General features: G+C 42.6%; 1 protein-coding gene across 3 annotated transcripts in view; it reads right to left on the minus strand.

The window, feature by feature from the left end:
* KCNAB1 (potassium voltage-gated channel subfamily A regulatory beta subunit 1) overlaps positions 1 to 20,830 on the minus strand; it is a 394,841-nt gene that overhangs the window by 104,733 nt on the left and 269,278 nt on the right. For all 3 annotated transcript variants that reach the window (XM_025879955.2, XM_025879963.2, XM_025879970.2), the window contains exon 2: positions 8,550 to 8,593. In XM_025879955.2, coding sequence (XP_025735740.1) covers positions 8,550 to 8,593 — 44 coding nt within the window. The remainder of the gene's footprint in view (positions 1 to 8,549; positions 8,594 to 20,830) is intronic.

Genomic DNA, 20,830 nt, shown 5'->3' on the forward strand with positions numbered 1-20,830 from the left:
ACACGTCTTGAGAGACTTAGTGTAGGCTCTCCAAGGTGTTAAATATTTTACTCTAGGACTTCATTCCTTCAAGAATGAAGTGTGAATGGGCTGCCTAAAGAAGGCAGCCCAGGATGACAGGAAAGGCAGTTTGCACTGCCCAGGAGTTACAGCCTCGAGGCTTATGTAAAACAAGGCCCTGGAGGCATGGGGTGTTTCTTCTTTTCCCTGCTCAAATCCAGACCAAACCCTGTCTGGTAGCACTGTATAAAATGCCCTTCCTGGCCAGAGAAGAGCCCAGACCTCCTTTGGGATGATGGCATTCTATATGAGCTTCAGTATGTGATCTGCTGAAAAATGAGCACGTGACCACACATCCCTTCATCTGGGTTCCCCCCTCCCCCTATATCGTGTGTCACTTCCTAGAAATATCTAGCTGCTCGGCTTGCCACATGCACCTTTAATGCCTCCTGCACTACCTCTTCACAGCCCCTTCTGTGATGTTTTAAAAAACTAGGAAATGCTTTTATTAGTTTGGGTTTTCGGGAGAAACAGAATCTTATAATTTTTAAATAAAATTCCTTATTATATATCTTTTTATATGTAAATATTTATACATTTTATATTTAATTATAATACATATTTTAAAATAGAATATAAAATCTGTACTTATAGACTTGTTATATATAAAAATGTACACATAGGTACTTATATATATAAAGAGATTTATTATAAGGAATCGGCTCACATCATTGCGAAGGCTGAGAAGTCCCAAGATCTGCCATCTGTAAGCTGGAGACCAAGAGAACTGATGTGTAGATTCAGTCCAAGTCTGAAGGCTTGAGAACTAGAAAAACCCAAGGTTTAAGCTGTAGTCCAAAAGCCAGAAGACAAGAGCAGAGGAAAAAAAGGATATTTCTGTTCAAATCTAAAAGTAAAATAATTCTGATGTTCCAGCTCAAGGCAGTGAGGCAGAAGGACTTCTCTCTTACTCAGAGAGGGTCAGCCTTTTTGTACTATTCCAGCCTTCAACTGATGGAATGAGGACCACCCACCCACATTAGCGAGAACGCTACCAGAGTGAACAGTGCAGGGTGAAGTCAGCCTCTTTCAAACACCTGTAGGGGAGGCTGCCCACCGTGGTGTGTCACCTCCCATGGCACGAATCAGGCAGGCCTCCTGCTGCTAACGTGAGACCTCGTGGGCTGACTCAGTGTGGGCAGATAGCCCTCCTAACTGCAGGAGGGAGAGCCCTGCGGATCCGGCTCCGAGCCCCACTTCAGCCTGGACTCTGAGTCACAGTGTATGCAGTGGACGTCCTTGTCCCTAACCCACTCGGGGGACAATCCGTGATGTTGGACCTCTTTCTGTGTCCTCTCCCAACTCCCCATGTCCCACCTCCATTTGGCCTTCCCTGTGTCTGCACTGATATGCTGCTGGGAAAAAAAACAAAGAACTGGGCTGGCTGGACCCCAGTGTTTCATGATTTCTAACTTCAGCTGGATCTTCACTAGGACTCCATGTGCTTTTGGCCATTCCTTAGCCATTGATCCATCTAGTCTGTCATTCAATCAACCAATGTTTTTGGGTGCCTACTACTACTTGCAGGACAGCGTGTTCTGCTAAAGGTACAACAGGGGTGTAGATTAAAAAAGGTGGTTTCTACTCCCAGGGAGCATACAGCCTGGCACACTCTACCAGGCAGGTGCCCTAAACCTGCCCAAATAGTTCAGTCCTCTGTATTTGCATGTGACCTCAATGGTAAGCATGGGTTTGCCATTGCTAGAAGTTCCTGGGTCTCTATTTCTAGCCAAGAGCTCTCTCCAGTGCTCCCCATGCCTGCTAGATCTCTGAAGCCAGAAGTTGACGGGCTCTCTGGTCATCGCCCCCACGATGCTCCTGCTTCTTTGAGCCCTCCTTCCCCTTACTGTTCCTCCTGCATTTCGTCCTTCTGAGATGTGAGCTCGTCCACCCTGATGCCCCATCCAGGAACCCAGGCATCCTCCTCTGCTCAGGGAGACTTCTCCTTCTGTATCCCCAGGTTGCCAAGCCCTGTTTGTTCTTCCTTCTAAATAATCACCTCCTTCCTGTAGATCTTTAATGCCTCCTGCACTACCTCTTCATCGTCTGACTCCTAATTCATCTCCCTGTCTCCAGTTTCAACCCCTTCCCTCAATCTAGCCTTCTTCATATAGCTGTCAGAAACAAGTCTACTACATTTGATGATGTCCTGCTCCTGATCCAAGTGTTGAAATGGCTTTTCACGAGGTAGAATGGTGTTTTTAAAAACTTTTTTGTTTTTATTTTTTTTTTTTGGTAGAAGGATGCTTTTATCCATCCCTTCAAAATGGAATAAGAAGCACTAAAAAGAAATCAACTATTAAGCTGTGAAAAGATATAGGGGAACCTTAAACACATATTGTTAAGTGAAAGAAGCCAATCTGACAAGGCTACATACTCTGTGATTTCTACACTATATGAAATTCTGGAACTCACAACACTGTGGAGATAGTAAAAGAATCAGTGGTTCCCAGGAGATAGGGGGAGGGAGAGATAAATAGGCAGAGCACAGAGGACTTTCAGGGTAAGGAGATTATCTGTGTGATTCTATAATGATGACTACACGTGATTACACATTTGTCTAAACCCACAGAACATACGACACCAGGAGATACACATACACCTAATCTAAACTATAGTTTGGGTGATAATGATGTGTCAGGGTAGGACTGTAACAAATGTGTCACTTGGGTGTGGGATGTCGGTTGTTGGGGAAGCTGTGTGTATGTGGGGTAAGGGAACGATCTATCCATTTCTGCTTAATTTCGCAGTGAACCTAAAACTGCTCTGAAAGACAAAGTCATTTATTACATATTATATTAAAAATATATTTATATTAAAAAAATTTACTCTAGGGCGCCTGGGTGGCTCAGTTGGTTGGGCGACTGCCTTCGGCTCAGGTCATGATCCTGGAGTCCCGGGATTGAGTCCCGCATTGGGCTCCCTGCTCAGCAGGGAGTCTGCTTCTCCCTCCGACCCTCCCCCCTCTCATGCTCTCTCTCTATCTCATTCTCTCTCTCAAATAAATAAATAAAATCTTTAAAAAATTTAAAAAAAAATTTACTCTAAAAATTTTACATCAAAATTTCCATTTGCAATTTTTATATTTACATTTATGTTAGGAAAAGTGGAGCTCCTTTGATAGAAGCTGTGGGGATAGAAGGAAGAGGGCAGGGTGAGGTGGATAAGCCCTGAGCTTCACCCCTGAGTGCTCCCCTGGGACCTGGGGACCTCAGGACTTGGAGGAACACCAGCGACCTAGAGGATGCAAGCTAAATGCCTCAGCAAGTCAAACAAGGGCTCTCATGATCAGGTCCGGCTTTCCTTCCAGACGTATTCCTTGAGGTTCACGAACACCTTGTGTTCGCAATATTCTACACATACCCTAGAGTTTCCCCAAGCACCTCCTGCTCCATGCAGGCTCCCAGGCTCACGCTGCTCCCTCTATCTGGAATCCTTCACCCTCTCTCCATTTGATGACTTCAAGTCTCAACTCAAGCAGCACATTCCCTGTGAAGTTGTCCCAAGTTCTTCAGGAGACTGTCCTCACACTTGGTTCACCTTGTTTTCTCCATTATGGTATGCTAAATGTAGTGTTTGTTTCCACATGCTGAACTCCTACTTCTATGGGAACAATCTGAGAGCAGAATCCTTGCTGCTTTCATCTTGGTATCCCCTGTAACCAGCAAAAGGCCTCGCTTCCTAAATGTTTGCTGAGAATGAACGAATGAATGAATGAACAAATGAATAAATGAACACTACTCTTTCTGTCTCAGAAGATGATCCCGTATCCCAGTAGATGATTTTCAGTCGCTCTTTGGTGGATTTACTTTTTTCCCATAAGTTTCTTTGACTTTGGGGCTTGGTAGCAGTGGGCACTTAATCTCCCACCCACCTGCCTGCCATTTTGCTAGTTGGCAGAGCCATGTTCCTTCAGAGGTATCTTCAGTGTATCCTCAAGTTATTTAACCTTTCTGTTCCCATGTACACATGCTCTTAGTTACCAAAAGGAAGCTTGGCAAGTCAAGAAGGTCCCAGTCTGTCCTTATCTGGTAGAGCAGAACATCAGGATTGTTAGCTTTAATTATGACCTTTCGAGTATTTCAGTAAAAGGCATCTGTAATGGTGTGATTGCTTGGTACATTTATTTTTTTTTAAGATTTTATTTATTTATTTGAGAGAGAGAGCATGAGCAGGGCAGAGAGAGGGAGAAGCAGACTCCCTACTGAGCAGGGAGCCCAATGCAGGGCTCAATCCCAGGACCCCAAGATCACGACCTGAGCAGAAGGCAGATGCTTACCTGACTGAGTCACCCAGGTGCCCTGCTTAGTACATTTAATACTTAATTTCCAAAGCCTTAGTTGAACAAGGGCTATAACTGAGCTGACAACCTAAGCCTGAAGCAGTAAACCCGGCTCCACCCGGATTTGGTAGCTGGGGTCTGCAGAGCCTGACAGATAGTCTAAGGCTGGTGCATTATTCCTTTCCATGATGTTTTTCATCTCCTCTGGCTAACAGAGGCAGCTCAGAAAAGTTCTCAAAAAATGCTTATTCAACCAAGCCAACCAAGCCTTGTTACCTGTTTTGAATGAAGTCAGTCAACCCCATGAATTTCTTTGTTTCCTCCTATTTTTCACACAATGTCTTATCACAAGTGTTCAGGCTCTCAGAAAAATGTGAAGCTCAAATCAGGACTTGCTACCCTTGAATCAAAGTTTTGTTTGAAAGTTCACCAAAATACCTACAGAGTGCACGTGCGTGCACACACACACACACACACACACACACACACAGGGTTTTTAAAAAACTGCAGTCCTCCCTCTGGAGACTCATTTACATGTGGGACTTAATAGACACCTGATTTTTTTTTTAGTTTTAAGGGCTTTTGCTTGAGTTTTCTATGTACATTTGACTAAATTATTTTTCTGCCATAGATACTATGAGATAGTTGATCTATGATTTTTCACTATATTTCCTAATTTATATTTTCTTAGATTATTTTTTTTTTAAATTTTAAGATTTTTTTATTTTAGAGAGAAAGAGAGAGCACAAGCAGGAGGGGCAGAGAGAATCTCAAACAGACTCTGTGCTGAGTGCAGAGCCCAATGAGGGCTCCATCTCACGACCCTGAGATCATGGACCTGAGCTGAAACCAAGAGTCAGATGCTTAACCGACTGCACCACTCAGGTGCCCCTAGTCTATTTCTTAATTTATATTTATAGGTAATTTCTTTCAATAATAAATAGTGAATAATTGTTTACCATAAAGCACATTCTCAAAAAAACGAAGGTCAGGCTATCTCTGATAATGAACCTCCAGAGTCTTTCAAATATAAGTAAATGGTAACAAGATCAGAGCCATCAATTAAGCAAATGTCCCATTCCCTTAGATTTATGGTGAACAAAGACCACCCTCACCTCCCAAATCATCGTTCAGGAGAGTCAGAAAAACTCAGGCATCAATAGCCTTCAACATCTTTGAAATACAGTGAAAGGTAGCACAATTAGTTGCTACTACCTTTAATTCATTTACTACTGTCCCTTCCCTGGTCTCCACACTTTCATTCAATAGGAGCCAGGAAATCCTCCTCCCAGCCCTCCCCAGTGTCTGCCCACCACTCTGAATCCCACATCAATAGGCCCCCAAGTTACAATCACTTAACCACCCCTAGTAATTCTCATGCTTGGAAAATTTTAACTCTGGCTCACTGTCTCTCTCTTCAATATTAGTTTTTCTTTTTTTTTAAAGATTTTATTTATTTATATGAGAGAGAGTGTGTGCACGAACTGGGGGAGGGGGAGAGGGAGAGGGAGAAGTGGACTCCCCACTGAGCGCAGAGCCTGAGATGGGCTGGATCCCAGGACCCTGAGATCATGACCTGAGCTGAAATCAAGAGTCGGCCACATAACTGACTAAGCCACCCCAAGGCACCCCCTCAATATTAGTTTTGTTATACTTTTTAGTGATTTCAGTGACCCCGAAGATAATCCTTCCCTGTACTTTATCTCTCAGTTTCTTGACCTCCACCTCTCAACTGATCTTGTCTTCAACACAACCTCAGCCACCCTCTGCCAATGGACACACCTTAGACTTGTCGCTACCCAACACCCAATGCCCAAAACCTCAATTTCAAGCATTCCCCTTTCTAACTACCACTTTCTATCCTTTAATCTTACTGTCTCTACTGCTCTTATTCCAACAATCCTTTGGTCCCTCTGTTTGCATGATTCATCAATCCTACCCATTTTCCACTGTCCCTCCACCTCATTTTACTCATGGATCGTTTTCCTGGCTCTAGTGCTCATTTTTCTCTTTGCTCAGTTTAAACTCTGAGGCCCACCATTATAATCACCCCTTTCCCTAAACTCTCAGCTTCTTGGCTTCTCTTTTTCATCATATGCCCTTGAAAAACCCCATCTGCACAGCTGAACATGGCTGCAGGAAAAACACCCAACCATGGAGATGGTCTCACTTTAAATTTATTAGCATGAATCTCAAGCAGATGCATAATGCTGTCTGACCATTCTGACGCATCCCTCGGTCTATTTACCCTTCTGCTGTCCTGGATATCCTCTTTCTCATCCAACTTTCAACACCTCCTTCTCATCCTCACTAACAGCTGATGACCTTGCTTCTGATTTCCACTGAGAATATAGAAGCAATAGAAGAGAACTTCTATGAGATACCACCACCCAGTCAACCCACCTACCAGCCTCAGAGCCTATGTACTCAGCCTGCTTTCATGTTACTCTTTTCTTGTGTCCTCGAGAAATCATTCTAGGTATTTTTTTGTCTTCTCCTACATCATTTTTTTTTCCTCCTCAAAAGGACTTCCTCATCAGCATATAGATATGCTGTCATTTCTTCCGTGTGTAAAAGCACCATCTCTGACTGTGTCCACCTATCCAGCTGCCCCTCCATTCTCTGCTTCCTTTTATAGAAATGGTCATCAAAAGAGTAGCCGCCAGCTATTCTCTTGAACCCAGTATGCTCTCTTGAACCCACTCTAATCATGCATGAGCTCTCTACCCCCCAAAAATTATCTTTTCAAAGTCATCAGTGACCTCCCTCCTGCTACATGATCAATTCTTGACCCTCATCTTGCTTGACCTATGAGCCACATTTAATAGGGTTGGTCACTTCGCCCTCCTATAAATATTTTCTTCACCTAGATTCCAGGCCTCCATGTTCTCCTGTTTCTCTGCCAACCACAATGACTGCTTCTTTTCAGTTTTCTTTATTGGCTCTTGCTTATTTTCCTGATTTCTTAATGTTGGACTTCTCAGGTCTCAGACCATGTGCTCCCATGTTTTATCTCTACTCACTCCCATAGTGCTCTCATCCAGTCTTGTGGCTTAAAGAGCATCTACATGTTGAGGGCTTTCAAGTCCTCATGCACCTCACCCACATCTCTCTTCTGAAGTCGAGATTCATATATCCATTTACCTATTTGACCTTTTTGCTTGGATATCTAACAGGTATCTGAAACTTAATACATCCAAAAATCAATCTCCTCATCTCCCCCTTCCTAAAGCTCTCCTTCTTCATTCTTCCACATCTCATTTACTGACAACTCCATCATTTCTGCTGTTCAAGCAAAAACCCCCCAGTCATCTTTGCCTCTTCACTTTTGCCCTCCATTCCACACAGAATCAGAGAACCTGCCAGGCTCTATCTCCAAACCAGAGCCATAATCTGACCACTTCTCATCATGTCTCAGCTACCATCATGGTCTAGACTCTCTCAGGTTACAGGAATAGCTCTCATGGTGTTGAAGGGCCCAAACACCAAGGCTTTTTCCCATGGGGGAAACCCAGAAGCCTTACACCTCCCCAAGTCTCCCACTCAGATTTCACCGTTTCAGACTCATCCTCATGCTGTTACCATTGCCATCTCAACTTAGTCTTCTTTAAATATTTACATTTCCTGGGAGGAAATATATATATTTCTTTCTATATAATTTATATGTGTGTGTATATATATATATATATACACACATCACTTTGTCCCAAGAGTATTTAAGGTACATTATACAAGTACATAAAAAGTACATAAAATACACAACAGTATAGAAAAATTCGTGAGTAAATTAGGCAAAGGGAAAATCAGGATAGAAAAAAAATTGAGATGAAGCTACAGGTAAGGTAAGCATACACATGCATACATACATACACATACATACACAAACATACACATACATACAACGAGGTTCTTCGCATTTGCTACATGAGTAACGCATAAATTTCTTCCTCTAAGGTGTGCTTTAATATTAGATTTATTTCTGCTTGATGGGCCCCATAAGGCATCATGAGCACAGTGGCTCTTTGGGCGTAGAGAGGGAGAGGGCTGTGTTAAGCAGGAAAGGCTCAGAAGGAGAAGTGGGCCACTGCTGGTCAGGAAGCCCCTCCTCACCTGAGACTGGGTCTCGACCTGATCCCAGTCACTCCCTTGGTGTTCTCCCCAATCTCCCACCTCCCAATCCACCCCACGTGATACCCCTGGTACTTACCAAGACCCAAGCAAGAAACTCTGAGTCCTGATTTTCCAAGATTCCTAGAATAAAAATAAAGCAGCATATGGTCATGACTTTCTCAGGTGAAACTATACACATTTAAATATGAGAAACTTCTCTCACTTTTGACATTGTTCTTGACTAGAGTCGGGGTAGAGGCAGAGCTGCAGGTGCATGTCTGTGGTCTTGGGAAGAGTCTTTCTTCTCCATTTGGGCTCTAGGAAGCTCCAAATGTGCTCAGGCTCAGCACAAGATGAAAATGTCCCCCCTGAAATGCAGCTTTTCAGCCCTGAATAATCTTTACTAATTTGTTTACAAATTTATTTTCTTTCTCTTTCTAGAATGGGAGTTCCTTGAGGGCAAAATCTGTATCTTATTCAACCAGTCATTCCTTATTCATTTATTATTCATCCACAGAGCCTGACACACAGTGGATCCTTAATCAATATTTGTTGGCTGAGTAACTAACAAACTGAGTTCTAAAACAGAATATTATTATGGATGGTTGGGGATTATTATAAGAATAAATTCAAAATGATCCTTTAGGCTGTTTAAACTATATTATAGATATCCCTTGACTTACAATAGGGTTATGTCCTGAGAAACCCATTTTCGTAAGTTGAAAATGCATTTAATTCATCTAACCACCGAATATCATAGCTTAGCCTAGCCTACTTTAAACATGCTCAGAACACTTATATTAACCTACAATTGGGCAAAATCATCTAACACAAATTCTATTTTATAATAAGGTGTTGAATATCTCACGTAATTTATTGACTACTATACTGAAAGTAAAGAAAAAAAAAAAGAATGGTTGAATGGGTCTAGAATGGTTGTTAAGTGTATTGGCTGTTTACCCTCCTGATCGCGGGGCTGCCTGGGAGCCGTGGCGTCCTGCCCAGCATCATGAGAGAGTATCCTACCATACATTGCTAGCCTGGGAAAAGATCCAAATTCAAAGTTTGAAGTATGGCTTCTACTGAATGCACATGGCTTCCCCACCATCACAAAGTCAAAAGACCTTAAGTCATACCATTAGAAGTAGGGGACCAACAGATTATTTTTTATAAAAGGCTACATAAAATTGCTACCCGAAGGTCAGATAGTCCTTTTGAAATAACTTTTTCCCTCATCAATCCCTTTGCTTTTCACCCCTAAAAGCTTATCAAGAAGAGGAAATATATTTCCACTCTTTAAATAGAGAACTAGGTGCTCTAGTATACATTGTAAGGTATTCCGTGGGGACCCACCCCCACCCCATCTTCCTGCCATCTGCCTCAAAGCTGTCCGAGAAGAGATCAAATTCTCAGAGAGAGAAGGCCCCCTAGAATTTTGTGGGTCTAATGTGAGGAGGTGAAGCTTAAATAATCGAAACATGGTAGAAAAGTGCATCCTTTACTCTCTGATCAGATGCTCTTATGAGAACACAATTTCCCGCCCCTGGCCTCTACCCCAAGTGAAACAGCACCAACTTTTCCAACTGCCACACAGCTCAGTTCTTCCAGGAGCTTTCTCGATGCTTCCACAGTCTGGCATCTTTAGAGGTAGTAACTATAGTGCTCTCATTTTTGCATCTGTTTCTTCCCTCTGTTTATTATTCTTGTCTATAAAATGCCACCGAAGCAACACATTGAGTTTCATAGCATCGTCCAAAGTGCATCACATTGCAAACAGGTGAAAGATGCAGGTTGCTGACCTATTGTTGAAATTAGCCAGGTAAGCTTGGAGAAATCCCTTCCTTCCTCTGGGATTCGATTTCTTCACTAGTGAGATAAGCTATTGTACACGCCTGGGCCATTCATCTAACATCACGTCTGTGGGACTGGAACATGATAATGTATGCTAAGGTGTCACACAGCAGACAAATGCAAAGCATAATTATTTGGGTGCTTTCTGACTCTGCTCCCCCTCTCACAGACCTAGTGCTACATTTTCCCATTTGAAGTGGGTTAAGTCCACCCGGAAGGAAACTATTGCATAAAGGAATGTGTGAAAAATATTTTGAACTACTAAAGAGGAGAAAAATAACTGGACTTCTCCCATGAAAATCATTTGCACAAGAAATTATTCTTTTAGTGGTTTCTCAGAAAACCACAGGATATAAAATCCAAAGATTTCTCTTTTAGTGTAAAAGTCTACTGATTTTAAAGGTCAGGGATCTAGAACGAAAGCTATATAGTAGGGAGAAGAAAAAAGGACTACACCAAAACAAAAACAAAGTAAATATTACAGAAATATAAAATAAATATTAAAAAAGTAAAATATAAAAAATAAAAAAAATAAGTACCATTCATCCTTGAACAACACAGATTTGAACTGCATGGGTCCACTATACATGGATTTTTAAAATATAGTACTGTAAATGTATTTTCTCTTCCTTATGATTTTAACATTTTGTTTAGCTTGCTTTATTGTAAGGATACAGTATGTAAGGCATATAATGTACAAAATATGTGCTATGTTATCAGTAAGACTTCCAACCAACAATAGGCTATTAGTAGTTAAGTTTTCGGAGAATCAAAAGTTATACATGGATTTTCAATTGCATAGGGGGTCTGTGCCCCTGACCCTCATGTTGTTCAAGGGTCAGCCATATATAGGTGAATAACAGTCTTCCAGGTAGAGATATTCAATATTGATGCATCCGTAAAGACTTACTGAGAGGCTACCACGTTCCAGCAACGTGCAGGTCATGGAGATACAGAGGGGAAACCATTATGGTTCTCTACCTCCAAGGAGTTTTCTATCCTCTACCTTTTCTTTTCTTTTCTTTTTTTAAGATTTTATTTATTTGACAGAGAGAGCACAAGCAGGGGGAGCGGCAGGCAGAGGGAGAGGGAGAAGCAGGCTTCCTGCTGAGCAGGGAGCCTGATACGGGGCTTCATCCCAGGATCCTGGGATCATGACCTGAGCCCAAGGCAGATGTTTGACTGACTGAGCCACCCAGGGGTCTGAGGGTCACAGAAAAGCAACCATGTAATTACAATACAGTGGAGCGTGTCCTCCCCTGGAAGTCTTTGGGGAAAATATGAAGGGGCTATCTCAGACCTGTATTTGTGTCACTCTGTAAGTCTCATGGGGAAAAAAATATCTCAGTAAGGATTTTCATGTAATTTTAATCTTTCCATGATTTTGAGAACGGCGAGTGCAGAAAACTATGCAGAACAAGACATTTTTCTAACAAACTCAAATAGGGCAAGGTTATGTTGCTGGGTACTTAGCAAGCAAAGTCCCAACACCAAGGTAGGGAGACCTGCCCTATTTTCCTTATGACAGTGACTCAGGAAGATAATGATGGGGTTTGGAAGACCAAACTTGAAAAACTTGAGAATTGTCAGGAAAAACAAACTGCAAAGTAGCAAGTACTAAATGTGGCCCATTTTCTTGCCCCTGATGTTTAAACACTCAGGCCAGCTTTTCTGGAATGAAAGCCTGAAGATTTTGCACTATTGAAAAGTTCCATTACAGACAAATATTGATACAGGGATGATAGATCCTTCCTTGAGCCTTGGTATTTTTATTTTAACTCTCTCTAAATATCTTCACCCTGTAGAGGGAATGGTTACCAAGCTCAGTTGGTTATTTTGTTTTTTGGTTTTTTGTAAAATTTTATTTATTTATTTGTCAGATGAGGGAGGGGGTGAGTCTGGGTGGCTCCGTTGGTTAAGCGACTGCCTTCAGCTCGGGTCATGATCCTGGAGTCCCAGGATCGAGTCCCGCACCGGGCTCCCTGCTCAGTGGGGAGTCTGCTTCTCCCTCTGATCCTTCCCCCCCCAATGTGCTCTCTGTCTCTCTCTCTCTCTCATTCTCTTTCTCTCAAATAAATAAATAAAATCTTTAAAAGAGAGAGAGAGAGAGCACAAGCAGGGGAAGTGGCAAGCAGAGGGAGAAGCAGGCTTCCCACTGAGCAGGGATCCTGATGCAGGACTTGATCCCAGGATCCCGGGATCATGACCTGAGCTGAAGGCAGACCCTTAGCTGACTGAGCCACCCAGGCGCCCCTCTGTTGTTTTTACAGTGGGAGGCATTTTCTGTCATGAGCCATATCTGGTCAAGTCCACTGCCTTTACTTTGTCCAGGGGTGAGTCTCTGTGAGACTCCTACCATGTAAGACATTCTCAACACATGATGGTGCTTCTCACTCTGCAGATGTAGAAGGGTGGGAGGAACTAGCTCCCTCCAGCTCAGGTTATAGAATTCCAACACAATTTCTGTGATTACCCATGGTGCATCTGCATCCTTCTGCCTCTGTCCATGTCTACACAACACTAAATGGAGATGTGACAATGGTCCAGCTATTCTGATCCATTTAAGGTCCACTGGATAACAGATAGATAGGTAGATAGATAGATAGATAGATAGATAAACAGAAGTCCAAATACTGGATATATTTGATCTAGTGAGTACAAACTATATCATCAAAAGCTTGTTTGTGTGTTTATAACACCAAATAATGGCCGAGTTCACACATCATGTTAAGCTATAACAGATGCCTTGGAACCTTCTCCATCCCATGTATGGAATTTTCATGACTACTTCATGATCTTGCATGACTGTGTACAACAAAACGACTTTCTAGAATTTCATTTTGTTTCTTGATTCCTCAGCATTCACACAATTGAGGCTACATAAAAATTCTGTAAGCACATCAAATTTCTAATTAGATTTAATTCCTCTCCCTTTTGATTCAAAATAGTCTCATTGCACTGGTTTACCTATTTTATCTGTGTCAGATATGCCAGAAGGAAGTCTCACTGTGTTCATTTTTAGTATCTGCTCCTGTTCAACTCAAAATAAAAGCTCCTCTTTCCCAGGTGAACCCGGGCTGCTCTGATGCTAATATTAGAAATGAATGACATCAATATGGGGGCACAGGACACTTAGCTTTGTCAGTCAAATTTTGGAAACCCTGAATCTTAAATCAAAGCTTCAGTGAAGAGTTATCTGGAAAAGAGATATAGCTTCTTGAGAGCACCAAGGTTGCATCTCTCTCTCTCTTTTTTCCCCCTGTGGGCAGGATCGTCCCTTCCGTGAATACATGGCAGAATTTATTTTAGGCCAATGGCTAGTTCTATGACAGAGGCATTCAATAGAATTCCTAGGGTCATTTTGTGAAGCATCCATCAGGCTCCTTTTGATTTTAAGGCAATAATGTTGAGAACTGAAATCAAGCGTCAGGCCCAGTATCACAAGCCACTGTGAGGTTCCTTTACAAATCACAGATGCTAAAAGCAGAAATCAGCAGCCCAAATGTCTTGTCTTAAATTGTTTGCTCCTGAATAGGTGTGTCTTAGACATTATTCACAGTTGTAAACTGCTCAGAAAAGAGGAGTAGCTAGCTGAAACACGCACCTTGCACTTGACCAAGAAAGCAGCATACTGCCTGGGACAAGGGGCATGACTAAAATCACGTGAGTTCAGTTTGACCTGTTTTCATGTGCTCAGGTCATTTTGTCGCCTGCTGTCTCATCTGTTGGAACGGTCTTACTGATCCCTCTAAATCATCCTCTGCTGTTCTGTGGTGCCTCACCTGGAAGTTACTAGTCAAACCTGGGGTATGGATTTTTTTTTTAAGATTTTATTTATTTATTTGAGATAGAGCGAGAGTGAAAGAGAGAGCACAAGCAGGAGGAGCAGCAGAGGGAGAGAGAGAAGCAGACTCCCCACTGAGCAGGGAGCCTGATGTGGGGCTCAATCCCAGCACTCCGAGATCATGACCTGAACTGAAGGCAGACGTTCAACCTACTGAGCCACCCTGGCACCCTGGATTTTTTTTTTTTTTTTTAAGAAATGTATATTTAACCTTCTTTGAAAAATCCAGAGCCAAAGGCATGTTCATCTGTCAGTCAGCTAGTTTTGATGGTTGCTTAAGAACACACACTTTGACAGCCATGAAGGGGACTACGAATGGCAATAACACTTTCTTAGGAGGGCACCATTCATCACTCTTGACAAGCGAATAAGGACTCATTTGGAAACCACCAGGCACAAAAATGATATAGCCATGCATTTTGATAACAGACATTGACAAGTAGTACAATGAACTTTGTTTCATTCTTAATTTCACTTAAGTAGCAACAAAGTAGAATGGGATTCATCAGATTCTTTGATTTAACCCGTTAGGTCATTTGTCAGTTGTAAATTTCAGTTAGATTCTTATTTTCACTGAATATACAAAATCACCTGCTGACCTGTAGATTCTAGAAAAAGTCTAGAGAAGTATGGCAAAAAGAGACCCCTATAATTACTTAATTAGTTCAGTAGTGATATACCAAGTTTTAACTATACACCAAGCCTTGTATTAGGGGTGGGGATGGGCTGAGGAGCAAATAGGTGCCGTTCTCATGGAGCTTCCATAACAGAAAGGGAAACAGATATTAAATAATAAGTTAATTATTTGGTTGTAATGCTAAATAAAAGAACACTATGTCCTCAGTATAAAATTGGGATGTTGGAGAAGCTGACCTGATCTGGAAGGTTAGGAAGAGCTTTTCTAGGGAAGCAGCATTTAACCTGAGATCCAAAGGAGGACTAGAAAGTAACTTAAAGAAAAGTCTAGGGATTCACATTCTAAGCAGAGTGAACAACATGGGCAAATGCTCAGAGGCTGGAGGAAGCAAAGGTCATTGAAGAACTAAAAGTAGAGGGCAGGAGAAGAGTAGAGTGCAGAGTGACTCCAGGTGGCTGCTGGGGGTCACAGGAGGAAGATCTAACAGGGTCTGGCAGGTTAGATTATGTTACAGATTTTGGTCTGAATATGAAGGAGTTGCGGAAAGCCACTGAAAAACTTAAACACAGGAGAGGGGTTAAAGGAAGGCAAGAAGAGGAACTAGGAGGCTACTTTGTTAACCTGATGAAAAATGATGGTACGTTGAATTCCGATTCGGCAGAGATAGGAGAATTGGGGACGATTCCAGATATTCTTAGCAGGCAAAAATCTAGGGGACCCGGTGTTTGATTGAATATGAGGGTGAAAGAGAAGTAATGGGCCATTCTTGGATTTCTGACTTGGGCAGCTAGGTGAAGAAGGGTGCTTTTCACTGAAGTAGGGTTCATTCAAGAAATAGAGGGGTTTGACTCACCTTTGGGCATTTGGGCAAAGAGATATATGCACAAGATATCCAAGCTTGTTGCCTGGAGCTCCAAATAGGGAGAGGGTGTTCTGGATATGGAAGTTAACAGGTGCCAAGGGCTGGGGCCAGCTGCCAAGGGAGAGAGTGGTCAGAGAAGATGGCCAAGGTCCAGCCTTGAGAAGCTCCATCATTCTAGGTGGCAGAGAGGAAGTGCGTGGACAAAGGAGACAAGGGAGGAAGAGTGGCGGAGATGTAGAAAGGCAAAGTGTGGGTGTAGGAGCCCAAGGTGGAGCCAGTTTCAGTAGGGCAGGAGTGGCCCACAGTGCGGAAGGCTGCAGAGAGAGAGATCCAGTCCCTGGAGGACCGAGGAATGCCCTTTCCTGTTCAGCCCCAAGGGGACAGTTGCGAGCCCGCAGCAGTCATTTCAGTGGCCCTAGGGGTGGGAGTCTGGCTGGCAGCCCCACCCCACCCCCCGGGAGGCGCAGAACGGTGCTGGCTGTCTGTCCGTGACCTTGTGCAGGTTACTTAGCCTTTTTAAGCCTCTTTCCTCTGTCATGTGTGCAGATATTAATAGTCTACTACTTTTTTATTTTTGGTGATTAAGTGAGAAAATAGAGTTGCAGTGCTAGTCCCAGCATGTTTCAGTGTTCAAAAAATGCCAGGTGCTTTCTGCCCTGATTTCCTAGGAGAAGTGGTGCCTCAAACACGGACTCTGGTGGGGTCCTGGTTCTGCTGCTGAAGCTGGTAGGAGGCCACCTCTGTGACTGGCAAGACCCACTTCCCCAACCTTATGAACCTCTTTGTGTTTAGACATTGTGCTCAGACACGGCAACCATCCTAAATCTCTTATATGCAAATCGTGAGTCATTTTGCGAGAATCATTAGGAAAGTGGGAAGCAGGGGATAAAGACAGATAAGGGAGACAAAGGAGAAGGTGGCACTTTGTCAGCAAAGGCAGTTTGGAGAAGTCCTGTGAATCTGAGGAATTTCCAACGGTTCTTCAGGGATCCCCAGGAGCAGGGAAATGGAGATGGGACAGAAGGTTGTGTGGACGGGGCTATACAAACTTAGGTGTTCTGAACTGCTGGGGGGGCGGGGTGGGATTAAGAAATGCTCGCATAGGTCTAGTTACTGCTTAACTGAAAGTTACTCTGCTTTTATTGTCTCAAGGACCCAAGACATCCAAATAGCTGGAAATCAAGAACTCAGAGTTTCAAATCAGAAGAATCTAGAACCTTTATCTCAAGGGCATATAATTTGGAGGTTCATGGACTTGGAATGGAAAAAATACATTTCTCTTTTTCACTAACTTCTTACTGAAACTGAGCATCTCTTGCAATTATGAACGTAGGCAACAAACCACAGAAGTACAAGTACTCACGTGACCTGTGACTTTGCCCCCATTAGAAATTACAGGCACATTTATGTCATACCACAGTTGTTTCAGAGAGCTCAAAAAATGATTTGCATTCACCATTTACAGTCATCATCCTTGGAAATTGTGGGATTTGATCTGTCTTTAGAGCTGGTTAATATATTAGTAAGGAAATGCATGTTTTACTAGGCTACAAATTTGGATTTTAGATATTTTGAAGTGTATTTCAATTTAATTAGAATCCTGTGTATTTTAGTTTATGCACTTAAAAGTTCTTCTTCTGAGGAGTCTGTAGGCTTCATTGGACTGCTGGAGGGGTCTCTGCGTCAAGAATCTTGGATGCAGATAAAAGATAAAGGTTGTTAAAAATGCCTTTGGGCATCCATCTGCCACAAAGTAATGAGTTTGCAAGCATCTCTTTCAAACTGGGAGTGAAGACATTCCTGAAAAACATTTGAAAGCAAAATTAAATATGCCAAACCCCACTGCTCCTATTTCAAATGTGTGTAATGTTGTTGAAAGTGTTGATGTTTTAGAATCTCTATTTATTTGTTTAATTTTAGTAAGTTAAAAAATATTTCTTAGGCTCTTACTGGATTTACTTCCAAATTCAGGCCCACTGCTTGTGTTATCTCTGCTTGGATATAAATCCTTGACTCTGAGGTCTTTCATTACATGCTTCACCCACCCACCTGCGGAGGTGGACACTGCTGTGCTGACCCGCTGGGGAAGCAGAGAGAGGAGAGGATTTGCCAGCCTTGGGGCTCTGGGGTCTTAGCAAGAAGTGGTTTGTCTCATGCACAATATTTCTTGTATAATAATTCACTTTACTGTGATTCATTCATTCTACCATTTCATATTCCATTTTATGCATTTGTGCTTATTGTAATATACAATGATGTTTCTTCCTAAATCTTCAAGATGGTCTTTTGTCTCAGAGATGTGCCATGTTGGTCCCATGGCTTTACTGGGTGCCCCTCGGCACTCTCTGCTGCCCCAGTTTAAAAGGCCTGGCTATAAATTATTGCCAGTCATTTACACCTTAGTGTGAAAAAGATTCAAACCTTTTTGCCACATCACTTTGGAGAAATTTGAAGGAACAATCAAGAAATGAAGCACTAAATAACAAGAGAGATGGGAGGGGGAATGAGAGGGGAGGAAGGAAGCTTGATGAAGGAAGCAGACCCCCCAAAGCGGAGAACACACTTTGCCCCTTCCAAATTTCATCCGGGATCACATCTCTCCTCATGACAGAATAGTCATACTTTCTTATGAAAATATCATACACATTCTTGCCATTTTCAAAGCTAAGAAGAGAAAATCGAAATGTTTCAAAGTTTTCTTCACCCAGTGGTGATTTATTTTCAAAGAAATTCCATGAGACGAAGCAAAGGTAAAGCTATCCCTGGCATCCACTTTGTGAGGAGAGCTACGATTGGTTTCCACTGTAATGAGCTATGCAGCTTTCAAAGACAAAATGAAACAAAAAAGCATCTGAGGTGGGAGCTGCATAGCTCCACATCTTTGCAATTCCCTTTACTGTGGGTGCATTTGTGGCTTTCTCAAGAGAAAGCAGTCAGCAACATGATGGAGACTGAGGCATGAACCTGACTCCTCAAGGGGCATGCTGATGTTTAGATATGCGCCTAATCAAAAGTAAATGCTTTCAGCCACAATGCAGGAGTTTGCCTTTCACTTTCCTTGACAGAGGAGTGGAAAATTAATGCCTGTTTTCTCTGTGTGCTCGCGTCTTCTCCATCTGCTGTCGGGGTGATGCAATATATCACAGTGTATATTATATTCATTCTGTACAAGGTTGTTTCTCCTTCCAGACTGAGATCTATGAGGGCAGGGACTGTGTCTAATGCATTTGTTACTTCCAGCAGCCAGCACTAGGCTGGGTGCAGAGTAGGAGGGCTGCTCACGGTGGGGGTTCTGATGCCATTGCTTGTGCTGGTGGAAGAACGCGTCGTCATGTGTTCGCTTCACTCCTGTTGGCTAGGGAGGCGCGCTGGTTGACTGGGAAACACTGGCCAGCATAGTGCGGTGGCGGGGTACAATACGGAGCAGAAGTGCCTCTCCCACCTTCCTATCACTGAGACCTGGGGAAAGTTACGGAATCTCTCCGTGCCCCATCTGTTCCTGGTGATAAGAATAGCAACTACCTCAGAGGGTTGTTGTGAGGATTAAAGCATTTAAGGCAGTGCTTGGCACATGGTAAATGCTCTCAAAGTGCAAGCTGTTATCCCATAGACACGGGCTTGAATTCGAGGTCTGGTCCTGGGTCTCTTGTTTCACCTCATACAGGTTCCCTCTTCCATATGCCCTCCCGGAGTGGAGGGACACAGTCAATAGTGAGGGCTTTCACTCTTCTTTTAACCAGTGTAGGTGTTAGGACTGCTTCTTCTAATGTCACACGAGGCTGGTGGTTAGGAACTTGCTTGGCAGGATGCATTCTATCCCCACCCATACCTTTCCTCTTCTCCCCCTCCATCTCCCCCTCCAGCTAACCTGTGGTCACTGTTGCAATGGGAGGGCCAAGTCCTGTCCTCTGGTATTTACAGTCGCAGAGCCTGGAGCTGGGGCTAAACAGGGAGTCATGACCAAGGTCTACTTCTTCTTTTTTTTTTTTTAAGATTTATTTATTTATTTATTTATTTATTTATTTATTTATTTATTTGACAGAGAGAGACACAGCGAGAGAGGGAACACAAGCAGGGGGAGTGGGAGAGGGAGAAGCAGGTTCCCGGCTGAGCAGGGAGCCCGATGCGGGGCTCAATCCCAGGACCCTGGAATCATGACCTGAGCCGAAGGCAGATGGTTAATCATCTAAGCCACCCAGGTGCCCCAAGGTCTACTTCTGTGTTCAGTCTTAATCTTACTCTTTCTTCCAGTCAGCCTGGCATTTTAAACCACCTCCATCCTAACTACTCCATAGCCACTACCAGGTCAGATCCTTATACCTAATGGCTTCCTACCTGCCCTTCTGCCTCTAGATTCTCTCCCGCTCTTTGACCACCCTTATCACCTTCTTATTTGTATGCAGTAACTATTGTTCATGTCTTATTACCTTTCCTTAGTTACTAAGTACTTGGTAGGATCCAAGGCTGATTTATGTTTGACTTCCTCATAACACTTTGCACCATGAGGCACAAATAAATATTTCATTGACTAAATGAATGTTCAAATGACTAAGGCTGAGAAGCCTTTTTTACCTCCTTGATGTGAACTTCCAGAGTTAGATATTATTTTAGACCTAATTGTTTTGTGTTTAGAGTGACTATGAAGATTCAGTTGTCCTATTCAATGTCACAGACAACATGTTTGTCTCTGGAGAAGAATCCCAAGGAATTTACCAAAAGCCTCCTAGAACTAATAAGTGAATTTAGCAAGTTTGCAGGATATAAGCTCAATGAATAAAAGTCAAGTGTATCCCTAGCAATGAACAATTGGAATTTGAAATTTTTAAAAAAGCAACACTATTTACAACAGCAGCCTAAAAATGAAATACTTATTTACACAACTATTAAAACGTGGACAGTATCTATATGCTAAAAATGACAAAACACTGAAGAAATGAAAGAGGACCTAACTAAATGGAGAGATATACCATGTTGGTGGATTGTAAGACAATACTGTTAAGACGTCAATTCCTGTCAATTTGATGTCTGAGGTAAATATAAGCCCAATTCAAATCCTAGCAATATGTTTCATAGATATCAAGGTGATTCTCAAATATATATAGCAAAGGTGAAGAAACTAGAATATGCAAAACAATTTAAAAAGAGCAAAGTGGGGGGCACCTGGGCGGCTCAGTCAGTTAAGTG

This window comes from Callorhinus ursinus, unplaced genomic scaffold, assembly GCF_003265705.2.
Source record: "Callorhinus ursinus isolate GAN/ISIS: 27379988/994484 unplaced genomic scaffold, GSC_fseal_2.0 scaffold1, whole genome shotgun sequence".
Lineage (NCBI taxonomy): Eukaryota > Metazoa > Chordata > Mammalia > Carnivora > Otariidae > Callorhinus > Callorhinus ursinus.